Source organism: Podarcis melisellensis, assembly GCF_964234715.1.
Source record: "Podarcis melisellensis genome assembly, chromosome: 5".
Classification (NCBI taxonomy): domain Eukaryota; kingdom Metazoa; phylum Chordata; class Lepidosauria; order Squamata; family Lacertidae; genus Podarcis; species Podarcis melisellensis.
In genome coordinates, this window is record NC_138537.1 from 49821596 (window position 1) to 49838522 (window position 16927).

Genomic DNA, 16927 nt, shown 5'->3' on the forward strand with positions numbered 1-16927 from the left:
TGCGCTACTATTGTTTACTGTTCTGCCCCCACCTCCCTCCCCTCAAAGGTGTGTCTGCCATCTTCATTATATAACATCCAGTGAATGCTGAATACGTTACCCTGGGCTTTTGACACCTGAAACAGTGTTCGAAACTCGCATTGTTCTAGGCGCATTTTGCAACAGAGAATCTCATTAGTGCAAAGAGTTCTGAGCTCTGGGCACAATCCTGTGCCTAAGATTTCAGATTAAAACTGCAGCGTGGAAGGAAAGGAGGACCTTTTTCTGCCTCCCCACTTCCAGCTACTCTCTGTAGACTGGAGAAGAGACCCTCTTAAGAATATTAGGGGGGTGGGCAGGGGAAGGACTAGACCATGTGAAAAATGTATATAATACTTCAGAAATATTTTAATACTACTTCATTTTCAGCTTTGCATTCTTATTTAAAAAGCACGCCTAGACATTTCGTTGTTGCACCCATAACCTAGGTTTAAGGTGTCATTTAGCTCTTAGCTTTCATATCTGTTTCTAACACTGACCTGAAATGCATATTTATAGGACCCACCTTCCTGTGATTAAAACAGCTTTGTAAACTGTTTTAATGGTTGTATGCCACATTAGGCCTTAAAAATCCATAAATTATAGGTTATGTACAGAGGGTCAAAATTAATTTTCCCAGACATGTTGCTGTCAGAAATACTAAACAGAAGCAGCCGCACATTTGTTTGTGGCATTTATTATTTCAAAGTCCAATATATACATAATGTATATCCACATATGGGGGGCATCATTTATACAGAAATATCTACAGAATATGATTTAGTCAAGCCATTGTTTTCTATATTTTTGTCATAATACACATACATACAAATGGAAGATTGGACATAATGAAATTATCAGCACTCAAAGTAGATAAATAATATAATCATTTCTGGAAAAATATGTTCAAAACCTGTAATGAACTGAGAGATCCACAGATATGGCATCGTTTTCCCTTCAATTTGTTTTTCCTAGACGATATGAAGTGTTTTCTAGCACCACCTACTGTTGTTTCAAAATATTAAACTACCTTGCTTTAAAACTATTATGAATAAAGTAACATTCATAGGGGCTTGTTTACTCTAAAATTATATTATGAACAGAAAGAACACTCCCACCCCTCTATTCTTCAGGAACAAGATGCACTTTTAAAGTAGAACACGTCTGCTGTCTTAGAAAACAGGTGGTTTTGGTCCTCATTACTAAGCCTTAGTACTATTTGCAAATGATTAACTTGAAGGAAATGAGTTGCAAACAAATTAATCATCAATAAGAGCAGAGTATTTTTTATTTTATTTTTCGCTAAGGATGGCAGTCAATAGTAACTGGAGGGGAGCTACTAACCTCAGTGGGAACATCAAGTGATTGCTTGCATGTATGACTGAGCTGCCACAAATGCTAATTCCAAGTTAGAACCATCACCCAACATCACCTGAAATACGACACTCTTTCAATGCAGTCAAGTGATGTACATACTTGGGTACACCATCTAATTTGCGCACTCTTTTAAAATTCCATGAACGTTGTCTACATGCATATACAAGTCAGTGTTCTAGGTCTGTCAGCATTCCCTCTTGCATGACAGATGTCCTCAGATGACAGTAACCCTACCTCTAAGTATGCATATTTTCTGTTACAAAAATATCTGTGATTTACCACTTTCATGTACATGCAGACAGCCGCCAAGAGGAATTACTGTCATTTTCTAAACAAAGAATAATGTAGGTTGCCTCACAGATAGATGTCAACTTGTTAACAACCAACAGTGTGATTTTGACACTGGGTAAAGGTTGTTGCTCTTCAGGAAATGGAATTAAAAACTTGCTGGGGCATACCAAGATTTTGAACCCAAATCTGTGAGTAACCTCCTCATTTAGAACAGATATCGGGACTGGCTGCCAAGCTGACCTGTGTCTGAAAACCACGAAGCACTTGAATTTAAAAGCCTAGAAAGAGAGGAATAAGATACGAAACCCAAGTCATTCTGTTAACAGAAGATGGAATCTTAAATTCTGATGGAAGGAACAGCTTTGTCCTTTCAAGAATGCTGCTGATATCTTTGTCTCCAAATGAAGAGAGCTCGTTCTTTTATTGCTAACACTTTCTGTGAATTGTGCCATGGTCATTTCAGACTCTGCTTTTTCAGAGGCTTCTATGAGGCTAGAAAGATTGGACAACAGACTTAGCAGCTCAGTCCTGGTTATGGCCCATCTGCGCTCTTCATGTATCATGCCACTTAACAGTCATGGCTTCCCCCAAATAATTATGTGACCTGCAGTTTGTTAAGGGTGCTGAGAGTTGTTATAAGTCTCCTATTTTTCTCCCAGGATTACAACTGCCGGAGCTCCCTGGAAGAGGGACTCATTGTTAAACTACTCTGAGAATGAGCTCTGTGAGAACAGGGATTTCTTTACAACTTTTGAGCACCCTTAAAAAAACTAGTGTTTCCATGAGTCTTAAGGGGGTAAATCATGATGGTTGAAAGTGGCATGATGGTGATGCTTTAAAGGCATGGTGCAGAAGGGGGGCTCTGTCTATAAAGCTCCATGGGGTTCAAGAGGAGGTTAATCCCAGAAAAGTTAATCCCAGAAAAGGTTTGCAGCCAAAGGACCAGGTTACTCTTAAATATACTTTCATTCTTAAATGGACTTTGAAAAGGAAGAAAAGTAATGGGCAGTTTATTTGGAACATCAGAAATGCATTAGATAGTGGTAACATCACTTTATTTTTTCTAATTTCTTTATTTTCATATTGAAACAATTTCCTATATATATTTTCCCTGTTCATAGCATGCACTAATCCTTGTATTACCATTGTCTGACGAAAACTCCCTTATTTAATTCGTTTAAATGATCAGGAATTAAAGACCAATTAAGACGTGATGTCATGTTGCGTACTGGGGACATACAATGCTGCAAAACATGTGCCATTCCTAGAGCAAGTTTTCTCCAGATACTGCTTGATAATATTTCATGCATATGAAGTAGACTGAGGCCCATGAAAGCTTCTATGCCATAACAAATTTGTTAGCCTTTAAGGCACTACAAAACTCTGGTTGTTGTTTTTTTATTACTAACCCCTTCTATAAATGGCTGAATCACCATTTTTATCATTTGGACAGTTTGCTGCAGGTAGCCCTGAAGAGGTCTCTAATTAAGCATTCTGAATATTCAAAAAGAAGGTGGCCTAATATGCTGACCTAAATACCTCTGACGGTAAAAGAATAGCATTAAGTATGCCTGCTTCCTCTGGGTGGTCTAAGCACACACATTTGCTACTTCTACTGCGCAGAAAAGTAGGTAGGCAGAAAACTATGGTAGTGGTAAAGTAAACTCAATATTGATAGAGCCGTGCATACTCCACAATACAGTGCAAACACAAAGTACAATGCTGGCCAGGAAGATGCTCTGGGCATGGTTAATAATGATTGGATTGCCCATATAAAATGGCAAATTCAACTGTCTGTGACAAAGATTTGGATCAGGAGGAAGCAGTGGTTAACTGTTCTAGGGGTGGGGACTGCAACCCAGGAAGATAAAATCTTATTTTTTAAAGAATGTGCTTGTGGGAGGTGTGTTTTTTGTTGTTGTTATGTCTTTTGTGTTTTTATGTTGTGAACTGCTATGAGATATTTGAATGAAGGGCAGTATAACATTTACTACTACTACTACTACTACTACTACTACTACTATTATTATTATTATTATTATTATTATTATTATTATTTCCCTCTCATGCTAACCCTTTGCTCCCACAGCACTGCTATTTCTCATCTGAGTCTTCCCTGGCTACTTTGTCAATTACAGATCTCCCCTCATCTTGTCAAGTTGCCCTCACAGCATTTGCAAATTGCATCTATGAAAGAATGGCAAAGATACAATCAAATTAAATTGCTCTCCAATAATTCCACCTTCAAAGTGATCTTAAAATGCAAAGGGCTGATTCAAATTGATAGTCTGTCTGAACACTTCCTTCAGAAAATACCTTGAGACATACTCTAACAATTTGAGATGTGCAGTCTCCCGGTTGTACAAAGTACAGAAGTTGTTCACGCAGCAGTTACTATCCTGTTTGTTGGCTTTTTGTATTGAGCGAGTGCTCTGTGCAGAATATGCCGTTTTTCATTTTGCATGCCAATGAAAACAGATGGTTTTGTGGCAAACCTCTTAAGTGTTGTAGCCATCTATGTTTTACTCAGTGTAGTCCCACTGCAATTAATGGTGCTAAGTCATCCATTAATTTCAATGGGTCTACTCTGAATATAGCTCACACTAGATACAGCACCAAATATCCAGTTCTGCTTGTGCCGTCTACCATCACACAATTGGTTTACCACAAGCTGGGAGTTGCTGTTCGGGCATATAACACACACTCGAGTTTACTGATATCCTCCATTCAGAAAAGAATAAGCAATCAGGCCTATTAAAAGGCTTATCAAAATAATGGCTTCCACCACATCACCCTTCTCTGAGCTCTTTTTTCATCTTAATAGTCTAAGTCAAACTCTGTCCTGGACCAATTCACACAGGTGAAAAGGAAGTTCTTCCCTCCCAAAACATCTGTGTTCCTCATGAAAGGAGAAACGGAGGTTCACTCAGGGCTGGATGTATTTTAAACAAGACTCAGTGCAATTGCAAATATACAACTTTTCAAGCATATATAGTAGATAGGCTAAATTTGTGGTGCGCTGTGATGCACTATTCTGAAAATAAATACACTTCTGCCATTAAAAACCTCAAGAAATTCTGGGTTGGTTGGTTGGTTTTGTGTGCAAACACTCCTTAATTCCTGATCCTTAAAAACAAGTAATTGGTGACTAACAATGACCCCCTTGAAGGAAAAAGTGCAGACTTGTACAGTTTCAGTTACTCCAGTTCTAATTTATACACAATGAAGTAACACTAAACAGGGGAAAGTGTCTAATTTTGTATGTACAAGACTGAGGACAGTTCTTTCTCCTCAGCACCATAAAGGTTCCATTTGGAAGGCAAACATGTTTTGCTAATGTGATGTTGCTACTGTACATAAGTATGAAATGCATGGCTTTTAAAAAAATACAAACTATAGCAGTTATATACATATTTGTACAAATACATTTGTTTAGGGTTCCTTTTTGTTTTTAAAGAGCAGTTCTCTCAAAGTGAGACTCAATCCACACACGTGAGAAGAGGAATGGAGCCTATGTAAGAAGTTCAAGTTGAGTTTTGTATTTCAAACGAACAAATGAAAAGAAACATTGCAACTTGAAATAGAGGCTGCCTTCCTCTCAAGGCTCCATCCTTGGGGTGGGGAAGGGGGGGACTGAAGGAAGAAAGTTAAATTTGAATGGCATATGTCAATTTCTTTTCATTACCCTTAGTCACATGGGCATCAAGATTTTTGATGCAGTGTAGCTTTGGAAAGCTGCTATATTTTAATAAGGCAAAACAAAGCAATGATCTAGTTGGAATAATGCATTTACCGTACGCCAATGACTTCCTGAAAGGGGAAGGCAAGCATCTGCTTCATCTTCCTCCTATCAGGACAAGCTCAAGCCTGAACATGCACTGCCCTCTTCTCAAAAAGGAACATGAAAAACCACATATTATCACTTCAAGGTTTAAAGCATAAGAAACCAGAGCCTCCCTTTTATTGCTCTGCTCCCTGGAAATGCATGCTAGCGCTCGTCAAAGCAAGAGAAAAGCCTGAAGTTCCCACCAGCTTCTTCTCTTCCCAAAACAGCCTCGATAACTTAATTTTACTTGTTGCTCTTAAGCTTTTACCAAGTACATGCTATCCACCAGCAAGACTACTCAAGTGCTCAGTTATTTCCAATGCTTTGCAATTTGTATTTTAGGAATCGCATAGCTCACATACATATTTTTGGCAGAGATGCAGCTGTTCATTATTGTCTCCTGGTGGTGCCTATCATTTCAGCAGCCAATAGTGGGTAGCTTTTTCTGTTTGTTCTGTGCCAGGATTGTGGCCCTCCAGATTGCAGGGCAGATCCCATTGCCCCCGACCACGCTGACTAGAATTGATGGAAGTTAAGAGTCCAACAAGACATGGAGGGTCACAAGCTGTCACTCACCATTCTTAAGAAAGCTTGTATGTAGTCATTTCTAGTAGCAGACTACCATAGTTTTGTAGTGTATAGACAACTTAAGTTCCCTAGTAAATACCTCTTCTTCCACCCAGGTAGAAGTATGGCCGTGCCAGTACATGGGCAGATATGAGACAGGCAATAAAGTAGCAAGAGTATATGTTTATGCCACCGCACACAGATGCAACTGCTATTTCCATTTAAATTTACAAAGCCTTGCAAGGGTTCAAATAATAAATAGCTCTGTATTTTATTAGCAATCTCTGTAGGTGAAATCCTGGTTTCAACAGCTCACATCAATTAGCTGCAGAAGTTTCTCTTTTAATTATTCTCTTTAATTAAAAAATAATAATAATCCAATTCATATCCAAGAAGTCAGCAGGGATTTTAAAAAAATTCTCTCGTCTCCAATTGATAAAATATGCAGTGCCATGTCCTTAGAGAACAGTCTACTATGAAAGTCTTTTCCAATGCATGTTATAAATAAAATCAAGCATTTTAAATAAATCCAAGAGAGGAAGTGCATGTGTGTGAGTGTTTGGTTTTCCCCAAACATATCCTCTAGAGGGCAATAAGTTTAATATGTCCAATGGACAACCCTCTCCATCACTACCCACCCCCAAGAACTGCAAAACCCAGGAGTCTTTCCTCCCACCAAGCTTCTTCATTAACAGGGTACTGTAGTTGCACAAAGCAGAATTATTATTTTTTTGCTCTCTCTCTAAATATAAGTGCATAAAATGGTGTATGTTGATATCTTGTTTCAGTGGAAAGCAATATGGATGCACATAGCGTTCAGAAAAGTTCACCAAGAGTTTTCCATCACTTCAGGTAAAGCAAGTGCTGGGCCTTGGGCCTTGTAAACCTCGCTCATAAACATACTCCAGTTCGCTTTATTAAAGCTTCATGGGATTGACAGAAGACACTGGCGGATATCCAGGTTATATACCAACAGGGTATGGAGCACCTGTCTTTTCTGCCTCCTTGGTCTTGCTCTCAGCTATGTTTGCTTCAGTCTCTGTTCCAGTTCATGCTGCTGCTTAATTAGCCGTTCTATTTCTGTTCCTAGTGTTTGCAGATTTTCCTTTGAAGAAAATAGAGGGGGATATTAGCAGACTCTATGATACCCAATTAAACAAAAAAACAGTGCCTTGTCTTCAAGGTTGAATGAATTCAAGTCCACTGCAATTTGAAACCTGCACACATTAGTAAGAAAGGATAGATTTACTCAAAATTATTTCACTTCAGGGTACACATGACAGTCTGCCTAGATATTTTAACGTTGTTCAGAGCATGTCTAAAAGGCTTTTTTCTATAATAGCTTGCAGTCATATACCATCACTTAAAAAACAACAACCAAGGTGTGATGAAAAGCATGATGTATTCTAATTTTCTATTTCAAATTACCTTCAGGGTAATATTCTTCAGTAAAGTGTCCTCCAGGACTGCTTGGAGCTTCCTGTTGATCTCCAGAGAGAGTTCCAAAGTGAGCCCGCTGTCTGCTGGGTGAGATGTGTAGAGAGAGGCCATAATTCCACCACGCCTACTTAAATGCACTTTATTGAAATCAGAGGCCTCAGATGACAATGTGCCAGCTTCTTCCCTCAAAATGTAGCTCTGGATTATTCTGTAGAAAGCAAAACAGTGTAAGATAGTGACAACATGAAAGAACACAGGCAGCTAATTTGTACTGTCAGAAAATTAGTCCATCTAACTCAGCATTGTCCCTACACACAGAGTGTCCTCAGTGGGAGACATGCTATTATTGCTCTATAAAAATGTTACATTGGGAACACTACCTTATTAAGAATAGTTTCTAGTTAGAGCAAAAATACTTCAAAGTATGCTGTCTTATATATTTCAACATAAAGGCAACTTTCCTAGCCAAACTTGCTGTGGTCTTTTTCCAAGACACAATAGCAGCTCATAATTCCCCACGGCTAGTCTTGGCACCAGCAAAAACCTCAATATATTTAAATTGACAAAACTGCTTTTAGAGGTGGCATCATGCCCTAGCAGTTTCCAGATGGGCATATAGTCCCCAGAATCACCATCACCATTAAAAGGAAACAAACTTGGTCACACATCAAGCAGTGGCCTGCAGAGCCAAACTCTTAACTAGTGTTCCCAAATTTTGTCCTCATTGTTAACTCTAAGAGCAATCATATGTACATTTCTTAGGGAGTTTAGCTGAAGGAGTCTCCAACTGATGAGAGTTGGCTATACAGTGTTGCCTCGGGTTAAGTACTTAATTCGTTCCGAAGGTCCGTTCTTAACGTGAAACTGTTCTTAACCTGAAGCACCACTTTAGCTAATGGGGCCTCCTGCTGCTGCCGCACACCGGAGCACGATTTCTGTTCTTATCCTGAAGCAAAGTTCTTAACTTGAAGCACTATTTCTGGCTTAGCGGAGTCTGTAACCTGAAGCGTATGTAACCCGAGGTACCACTGTATTGTTTTCAATGTGAAAAAGAAAGTGAGGAACTCACAAAAATTATTTGACTTCCTGACACCAAGTGTCACCAAGTGCAAATAGATTCCAGCTTGTGTCTTTAGCAATCATGTACTGTATTCTGAAAGTAGGTGTACAGTACACTTTGCTGCAGCGATGTGTGCTACACAACTACTTAGCAGCTTCAAACTGAAACAGCTCGTGTAAATTAACTGTGCTGTGTGCTTTTTTCTTTCACAAAGGTGAAGAGCTTAGTGTCTAACATCTGCCAGCATAAGAATTGTGAAGGAAACTTTCGGCTTAATGCTTCCCAGTCGGTAATTTGCTAAGATTCATTTTGCATGAAAGGTAGTAATTAAAGAGAACAGCAAATTGCTATGGAAGCACTTTCAGAATTCACGTTCAAATCAGATTTTTTTTAAAAACAGCATAGACTACTTTACATACGTCAACACACATAATTAGCTTTGAATCAGTACAGTTTAATTAACATTGCTATTTTAGTTTAATTCTATGGTAAGTTCTGTTTACTATTAAGATATTTCGTTTACCAAATTAGTGCCTATATATGAGAAATGGAAGAAACTTTCATTGCAGAAGCATGCCCTCCACCCTCACCCTGAAAAACATGGAAATACATTGGGGCTAAATTGAGGTGTCTGGCACCATTTCTATTCCTGATGAAGTTATCCAGCTACCATACAGAGTACCAGTGTTAACTTTAAACACAGCATCTTGCATTGTATTTTTTCAAACTGATTACCAAATGGACCAGATGTTGTACATACTTGGTTTTTTTCCTGATTTCTTCAACCAGCTGTTTGATATGATCCTCCATGAACTCCATCTTCTCATTTTTCCGAGCATGGGCTTTCTGTAACCTTACTATTCTCTCAATCAAGATGGTCTTGTCCACTTCAGGGAAATGATCCACAGCTACTGAAGAGCCACTGTTTTCTGGGGAACGATCTTCATTACTGCTTCGAGCATTAAGCGATCCTGTCAAAACCAATGACATCTTAATTGCAATGCATGGCTCTCAGTCAAATAAAGAAAGGTTATGGATTATAAAAGATTTTAATCTGCATTTTGACATAATATTCCACAAAAATGGCTAACATATAAAATGCAGTATTAAAATCAAAAATAGCCATTTCATAATAGTACTAAAACCTAAACTGCCCTGAGGTTGTGAAGTGCCTTGAGATCTTTTGATGAGAGGTGGTATATAAATCTAATAAAATAATCAAGACTAGTACAGACAAACTGTAGAACTCAGGCAGACCTCAGCAAAGCAACCCAAATTTATAATAACTATTAAAAATCACAGGGGGATGGGTTCTGCCAAGGACCCTTAAAGGAGGCTACCCAATTGCCGAAGCTTTTGAGATCCACAGTTGTGGATCCACTGTAAAGTAAGGTCCTATTACAAGTGACTACCACCCTGATTGTTAAACAAACATGTTCAGAATTGTGCCAAAGCTTTACCATGTAAAGTGTTGTTCCAGTTTAGAATCTGGTCAAATTCAAGAGTGCCTCACCTTTTTGACTACTAAAATGGAAATATGATGGAGGTTGAAAAAACAAAACAAAACTTGAACATTTAGATTTGTGCAGAGCCTTTGACGCCACTTACAGACCTTGTAAGATGATGGCAGGCCTCTACACAGACAGATAATTCCACTCCATGTTCAAAGTACTAGAGAAGCAATGAATTTTAAAGCAGCAGACTCACTGTTGTAAAACATGAATTGATTTTTCATTTGTGCACTGCCAGCTTCCAAGGAAGCAATACTAAAAAGGTAACTGATTTGTATTTGCCATCAAACACATAGTCAGGAAGATATAAAAAATCAGCAAGCTATAAATGCTAGGGTTAAACTCTCCAAGAACTATTCCATTATTTCATGGTAGCCTCACACAACTGCAATTGTATTCAAGATTCAGAACTCTCAGAGCAAATTAATGGTTGGAACATTAGAGCAGACACTTGAGCAGTTAAAGTTGCCCAATGAGTTTTCTTTTTCCAGTTGCCTGATAAAGTTGAATACACAAGACCTGTTCTAGATAAATTATTTCTGTAATAAAGTATGACTGTCATCAACTACTGTAATTTATTAAGCATTGCAGTTATTGTAATCCATTCCTTGTATAAGTCAACATGCTTTTTTTTTTACTAAAGAAAAAAGTTGCGGTGAATTACTATTTACTATAAATAATATAGAACTGGTTGGATAAGAAATCTCAACAGATGTGGGTTCAGGTATATTATAATCGGGGTGTGTGTGATAACTGTTAGTAACTGGCGTGGTTGGGGGAAATCATGCTGGTGAAAATATACTTTGAGAACTACAATATGTTTTATTGGCATGATTTTGTTAGAGGTTTTTTAAAAGAAATAATTGATGAGACTAAACAAACAACCTACCTGATGAGCTAGAACGACTCCCCATACTGCTGACATCTTTATCATAGTTGCCGTTTTCAAGCTGATCTAATTTTCTTCGTGCTAAGGGAACAAACCATAAATTATTTGATGCAGTGCTAATATTTGTGGGGAAAAGCCATACAAACCAAGGTCTGAGAAATATTAACCTTGCTGAAGTTGCTTGGTGAGGTCTTTCAGATTTGCAGCATGCTTTCGCTTCTGAGTAACCAACTCATCTTTTAGTTCATCTGCTTTAGTGTTGAGGTCTGCTAATGCTTTCTGTTGAGACGCTAATTCAGCCTGCAGCGCTTGAACATTGTTTCTGTGAAGTTCCTCTTCTTTCTGCAATTTACTTGCCTGAATTTATAAAACGAAACACATATAGTTATGCAGTACAAATTAAGACGTGTTATCATTTGCTTTCCCCATTGTCCACTGAGTATTTCATACAATTTTAAAACACATTGCAAAAAGAGAGAGAAAAGACCCAATATACCAACTGTTTATATTCCAATCCACTATATTGTTCCTGGGGGCTTTGAAGAATATGGTTCTCATGGAATATAAGAATCCATTGTGAGGAACGGGAAGATCAGATTAGCTGCCCCCATGTGTTATGAAGTACAAGCATTCATACTTCCACAGGCCCTATTTCCTTCCACAGTTAGGGAGAATTTGGAGCTTTGCTGCCCATGTTATGCTATACGTGATTTCAGTTTCCAATTTCTGAAACGTAAGCTTGTATATATTCATTTCACATACTGCAAAGCATTTATTTAATGCTTCAAATGGGCTCGGACGTTGCATAGAAGCCAACCTGCCAGAAAACTTGCAATCTACATTAGGTGGCCAACAAGATGCACAGCTCAAGGAAGCATCAGGGGACTGCTCAAGACATACAAGACTTTCAGAACTCCCAGTAACCAGGCTGGAGAACCAGCTACCACTTCCTTAAAGTGAGATCCATACTTTTTGGTTTACAGCGGGAGGCAAAGCCTTCAGTTGTTAAACCATTTGTGGTGCAATGCTTCTTACCCGTCATCCCCAGCCGTTACCTAAGTCAAGCCGGTTATAATGAGCATTATGCATGTATCTGGCTGTGTTTTTCCCCCTATTCAGACTGCCCCATGTTTATTCAAATAGCACCCCCCTCCCCAAGAAGAAATCTGCCAAATTTGGCTTCAGCAGTGGCACACGGAAGCAGGGTTTCTCCTATTCACTATAAATATAGTAAAATGCATCTGCCTTTGTGCAGATTGGCTGACTGGCTCAAAGGCAGGGACTGATGACATTTTCAAGGTTTTCTTCAGGTAGGCAGGAATTATTTCATCGTGCTTTGGCCCAACTGTAGCATCTCTATTTTAATTATGCCATTTATTGAGCAACAGCAGAAGCAGCAGGAATACATCCAGGCTTATTCCAGGGCTTAGGGTTTAATTAAAAACATTAATTGCATAAGCCTTAACCAATTAATTGAAATTCTGATTTACCAGTTCATCTCTTGCTTGCTTCACTAGTTCCAGCTGATTCTGAGACTCTCTCTCGCTGTAGGTGATCTTATCTACTTGCATTTGTAGGGAGTTGGTTTCCGACTGCAGTTGGGCGTTCTTAGTACTCAGCTTTTCAGTGAAGACCAATAGCTCCGATTCTCTTTTCCGGCTGCCATCAATGTCCTTCTGGAAGTCAGTAAGCAGAGAGTTGAGACTGCCCACTTCTTCCTTCAAGGAGTTAATCTCTTGTTCATCTCTGAAATCAAGAGTGGACATCATTTTGAGATGTGAGAAGAGGAGTTCGAACTAGACAGGCAATCAACAGTTTCCTAGTTGATAGTCCGCACATTCATATACACTTTGCAGTTAAAGCTACTGTGCTCATAGCTGCATTAGTCCTGGTGTTGCCTAGGCCTGCTCTGCTATACAAGATACATATTTTTGGACATTGACTGTTTACTTGAGCAAATCATTATTGCAAAGTGAAATAAATGCTAGAAACCAGTGCTGTAGCTCACAGTCACAATGGCATATAGTTAAAGCTTTTAACTTCAAAATGAGGGAATGTTTCATTTTGGGATTCACTTTGATCATTAAGATGTTACTCATAAGTTGCAAATTGCAGGCACTGTGATTGCACATTTCGAAGAAAAAGCCAATGTTGCCATGTTAATTGGAAGAAATGCAAATGCTCAGTTCTACAAATCCTAAGGGAGGCTGAGAGTTGTTGAAACATTGCTACATCTCAGATAATTATTGCTTACAAGTGCCCTGGGCTGTGTGGGTGGTTCTCTATTTATAGGATGCTCTCCTATATTCAGTATGCAACACATTTAACACCAAGAAGGCTGAAAATATACTCAAGGCCCTAGTTCACCCGCACCATATGGAAACATGATTGTGCACAGATGTTTTTGTTCCGGTCGCCCATAAGTTAGTTTGTTCTGTAATTTCCAAGCCTGAATTCTAGAAGTAAATCCACTGTAATTAAATGGAGTCTTGCTGATGTTAAACAAGGAGCAATTACACAGTCTGTTATTTTAATTGACTGATCTTTTAAGGGAGACAAAAAATCGTGACTGGGACCCAGGTCAAAGACAGCATGGTATGAAAGCAAGGCACTTTTCAAGGAGATGAAAAGGATGAAGGGATGCAGATTAATTATTGAAGAAAAATGCAGAGAAATGGACGTTTTTATTTTTAAAAACAGGTGAAATTTTAATACGCCTCTGCAAACAGTTAATAACAAGCCAAACAGAGAGAGACTCAAAATGGAAAGACGTTCTTGAGAAAGTGGAGTCAATGTGATGGGCCTGGAGCTACAAATATATGGTAATCAAGTGAGGAGTAACAAGGAGAAGGATGTTTTAAACTATTAACTATAGGATAATTTATTTTAAATCAGATTTGCAGTTATCACATTTTTATTGTCACAAGTAGTCTGCAAAGATTTAGACCAAGACAATGACCTGCACACTATTTCGGTTTCTGGGTTTACCATACCTAAGCCCCACTACTCTAGCCAACATGCTACAATGATTTTGGGGGGGGGAGGGGGTTCGGAAAATAAATCATTTTAAAATTTCTTGTTAAAATTTGTTTTGTAACAGTAACAAAACAGTAAACTAAAAATGATAATATGTATAGGGCAGGTGTGGGAAACCTTGAGCTCTCTGGATGATGCTGAACTACAACTCCCATCATCCCTCACCATTGCCCATACTTGCTGGGGCTGATGAGAGTTGTAGTTCAGCCACATGGGGTGGGCCAAAGGTCCCCCCAAAAAACCCGAACAAAGGATGTTTCAAGGTTTTATCAGAGGACTGATACCTTTTAGGCTGCCATGAAGGTGTGGGTACAACCACCCCAATGTTATGTCACGTTTTCACTAGTATTGTGTTCATTATTTATCAAGAGTGTAACATTTGTTGCCAGCATTGTAATGTGGATTAGTTATGTGGTAGGGTTGTTGGAGCACCATTATCTGTTATGATTTTATTGTTTGGAGTTATCCAAAATGTTATACTTCTTACTGCCCCTTCCAAGGTGAGAGCCCCCTGCCTGGTTTCGAATTGCCCACTCACCCAGGTGAGAGGCAGGAAGGAGTACCTGTTAGTTCAGTATGGGTGAACTAGGTTTATTGAAGTAGTTGAAATGTGGAGAGTTTGATTACCATTGGTTGCTGGCTGTTACTTTGATTATTAATAATTGGTGTACTGGATTATTACTGGCTGTTGAATGTAAGGGATTGATTAAATGATGTGACTTAAAAAAAGAAACCTCATTAAGCTGTTCCTCATTAAGATGTATGTGGACATGATTGATGAAAGTGAGAGATTATGAGAGCAGTTGTGTGACTAGCACATTTTTGAGATTTAGGGTTAAAAAATGTATGCAGGTATTTGGTTTTTTTAAAAATTCTATATTGATATGATTGTTACGTACATCAATATTGTGCTTTACTGCATATCTAGACGCTTTTTAAAAAATGTGGAGCTTGTGCTTATTGTATACCTATATACTGTACTATGTTTTTTTTGATGTAAATAGTTTTGAGATCCATTGATAGTAAGTAAATGACTTTAAAAAACCCCTGAACTATTTTATTCATTTTAAGAACATGGACTAGCCAGAGTCCAGACATCACCAGGTGAAGACTTTTGTATTTTCACTCAGTCACTATGAATCTGGATAAGGGTCCAATAGTTTTCTCTTATGCTTAAAATCCTATGCATTTAACACAACATTAAACATAAACATATAGTTTTGAATAATCAAATCAAACGACTTCTTTTTAAAAACTTTCTTACCCTAACACAGTCATTTCCAGGGTATTAAATACTAAGTTTGACTGAAGTTGGTGCTAACTCTAGAAATGTCAAACAGCAACAAAATTTTATATGCCATGTCCAAGGTTAAATCATTCAGTAAGGTTTATACCACACAAAACTTTGCTTGGATTGTACACAAGTTGGGTGGCAGCATCAATTATTTGTTAAAAGAACAGTACTCTTTAAGTATAATATATATATTTTAAAAATCTGCTTTATAAAACCAAAATGTAACTATCTTACCTCTGGTGGTGCTCCTGGAGCTGATCTATGGTTTTCACTTTGTCCAGCAGATTCTGAATCTCAGCCTTCTGGCGATTAATAATTTCTCTGTATTTTGATAATTCATCTTCTGTTCTCAGTCGTTCATCCTCTAGACACTTGACCTAAAAACAACAGAACTTGTTAAAGTAAATGGTGCATTTCATTCTTTCTGGTAGATTTTATTAACTTTTTGAATCACAAACACTGTACACAGTGGTTCCCTTTGCATCTGAGAATGCAATGACCAGACTACTCACAGGAGCAGATTACTGGCAACATTTTACTGCTTTGCTGAGACAGCTGTACCAGTTGCCAATTTGCTACCAGGCTTAAGGACCACCTGATTCCTTATGTGCCACATCACTCACTGAGTTGTTCTGATGGGACACTTCAGTAGTGCCCCATGCCCCTTGACAAGGGACCAAGCCATCAACATGGCAGGCCTTGTCTGGTGGTACGCCTTGCCACTAGCACGAATCATACCTGGTGCCTCCTTTTAGGTGCAGAGGTCTTTCAAATGTGATTTCTTTTTACCAGCCAAACTTTATTGATTATATTGTAGCATTTTGTGTTTATTGTGTGCATCCCCTTGTTATATATACCCGTATTTTTTGCTCTATAAGACGCACCAGACCACAAGACGCACCTAGTTTTTGGAGGAGGAAAACAAGAAAAAAAAAATTCTGAATCTCAGAAGCCAGAACAGCAAGAGGGATCGCTGTGCAGTGAAAGCAGTGATCCCTTTTGCTGTTCTGGCTTCTGGGATAGCGGCGCAGCCTGCATTCGCTCCAAAAGACGCACACACATTTCCCCTTTTTAGGAGGAAAAAAGTGAGTCTTATAGAGCAAAAAATGCGGTATATTTTTGAAACTGTGTTGTATAAACATTAAGATTTAATTTCATTTAACTTGCACAGACACCTGAAACTTAACCTATTTCTCCCCCATCCTAATCTTGCTTTTGTCACCGACTTCTTCATTTAAAGAATTCTTTCCCTACCTATCTGTTTACAAGAAGGGACACGATCTGTTTGGGAAAGTGCTCTGACAAAAGTATAATTACTTGTCGTTTTCAGGGTTTGGGGTTTTAAAGTTAAGAGAAAAAGCCACCTGATCTCCAGGCATTGTTAGTTACAGTTACCGTAATCGGATAGGCTGTTTTAACAAAGTGTGTGGAAAGTATGGCAAGGAAAGACAAAAGAACTACCATCTCTGCCTGAACTCAGCAGAATCGTAACCAGCTTTTAATATAAAGCAGTAAGTTTTCCCCCCTCCTAAACTTTGCAGGGGGGGGGGGGAAACCACAGATATAGCCCTGCATCCTAAATGCTTAGGAGATATAGTGAAATGCAAACGTGTTACAT

At 38.6% G+C, this 16927-nt stretch overlaps 1 protein-coding gene across 2 annotated transcripts in view; it reads right to left on the minus strand.

The window, feature by feature from the left end:
- Positions 1-699: 699 nt before the first annotated feature.
- CCDC186 (coiled-coil domain containing 186) overlaps positions 700-16927 on the minus strand; it is a 43984-nt gene continuing 27756 nt past the window's right edge. For both annotated transcript variants that reach the window (XM_081912152.1, XM_081912153.1), the window contains 7 exons: positions 15544-15686; positions 12470-12725; positions 11147-11336; positions 10980-11060; positions 9340-9550; positions 7508-7727; positions 700-7184 (listed from right to left, as the gene is read on the minus strand). In XM_081912152.1, the coding sequence (XP_081768278.1) occupies positions 7101-7184; positions 7508-7727; positions 9340-9550; positions 10980-11060; positions 11147-11336; positions 12470-12725; positions 15544-15686 (1185 nt within the window). In that variant the 3' untranslated portion in view covers positions 700-7100. The remainder of the gene's footprint in view (positions 7185-7507; positions 7728-9339; positions 9551-10979; positions 11061-11146; positions 11337-12469; positions 12726-15543; positions 15687-16927) is intronic.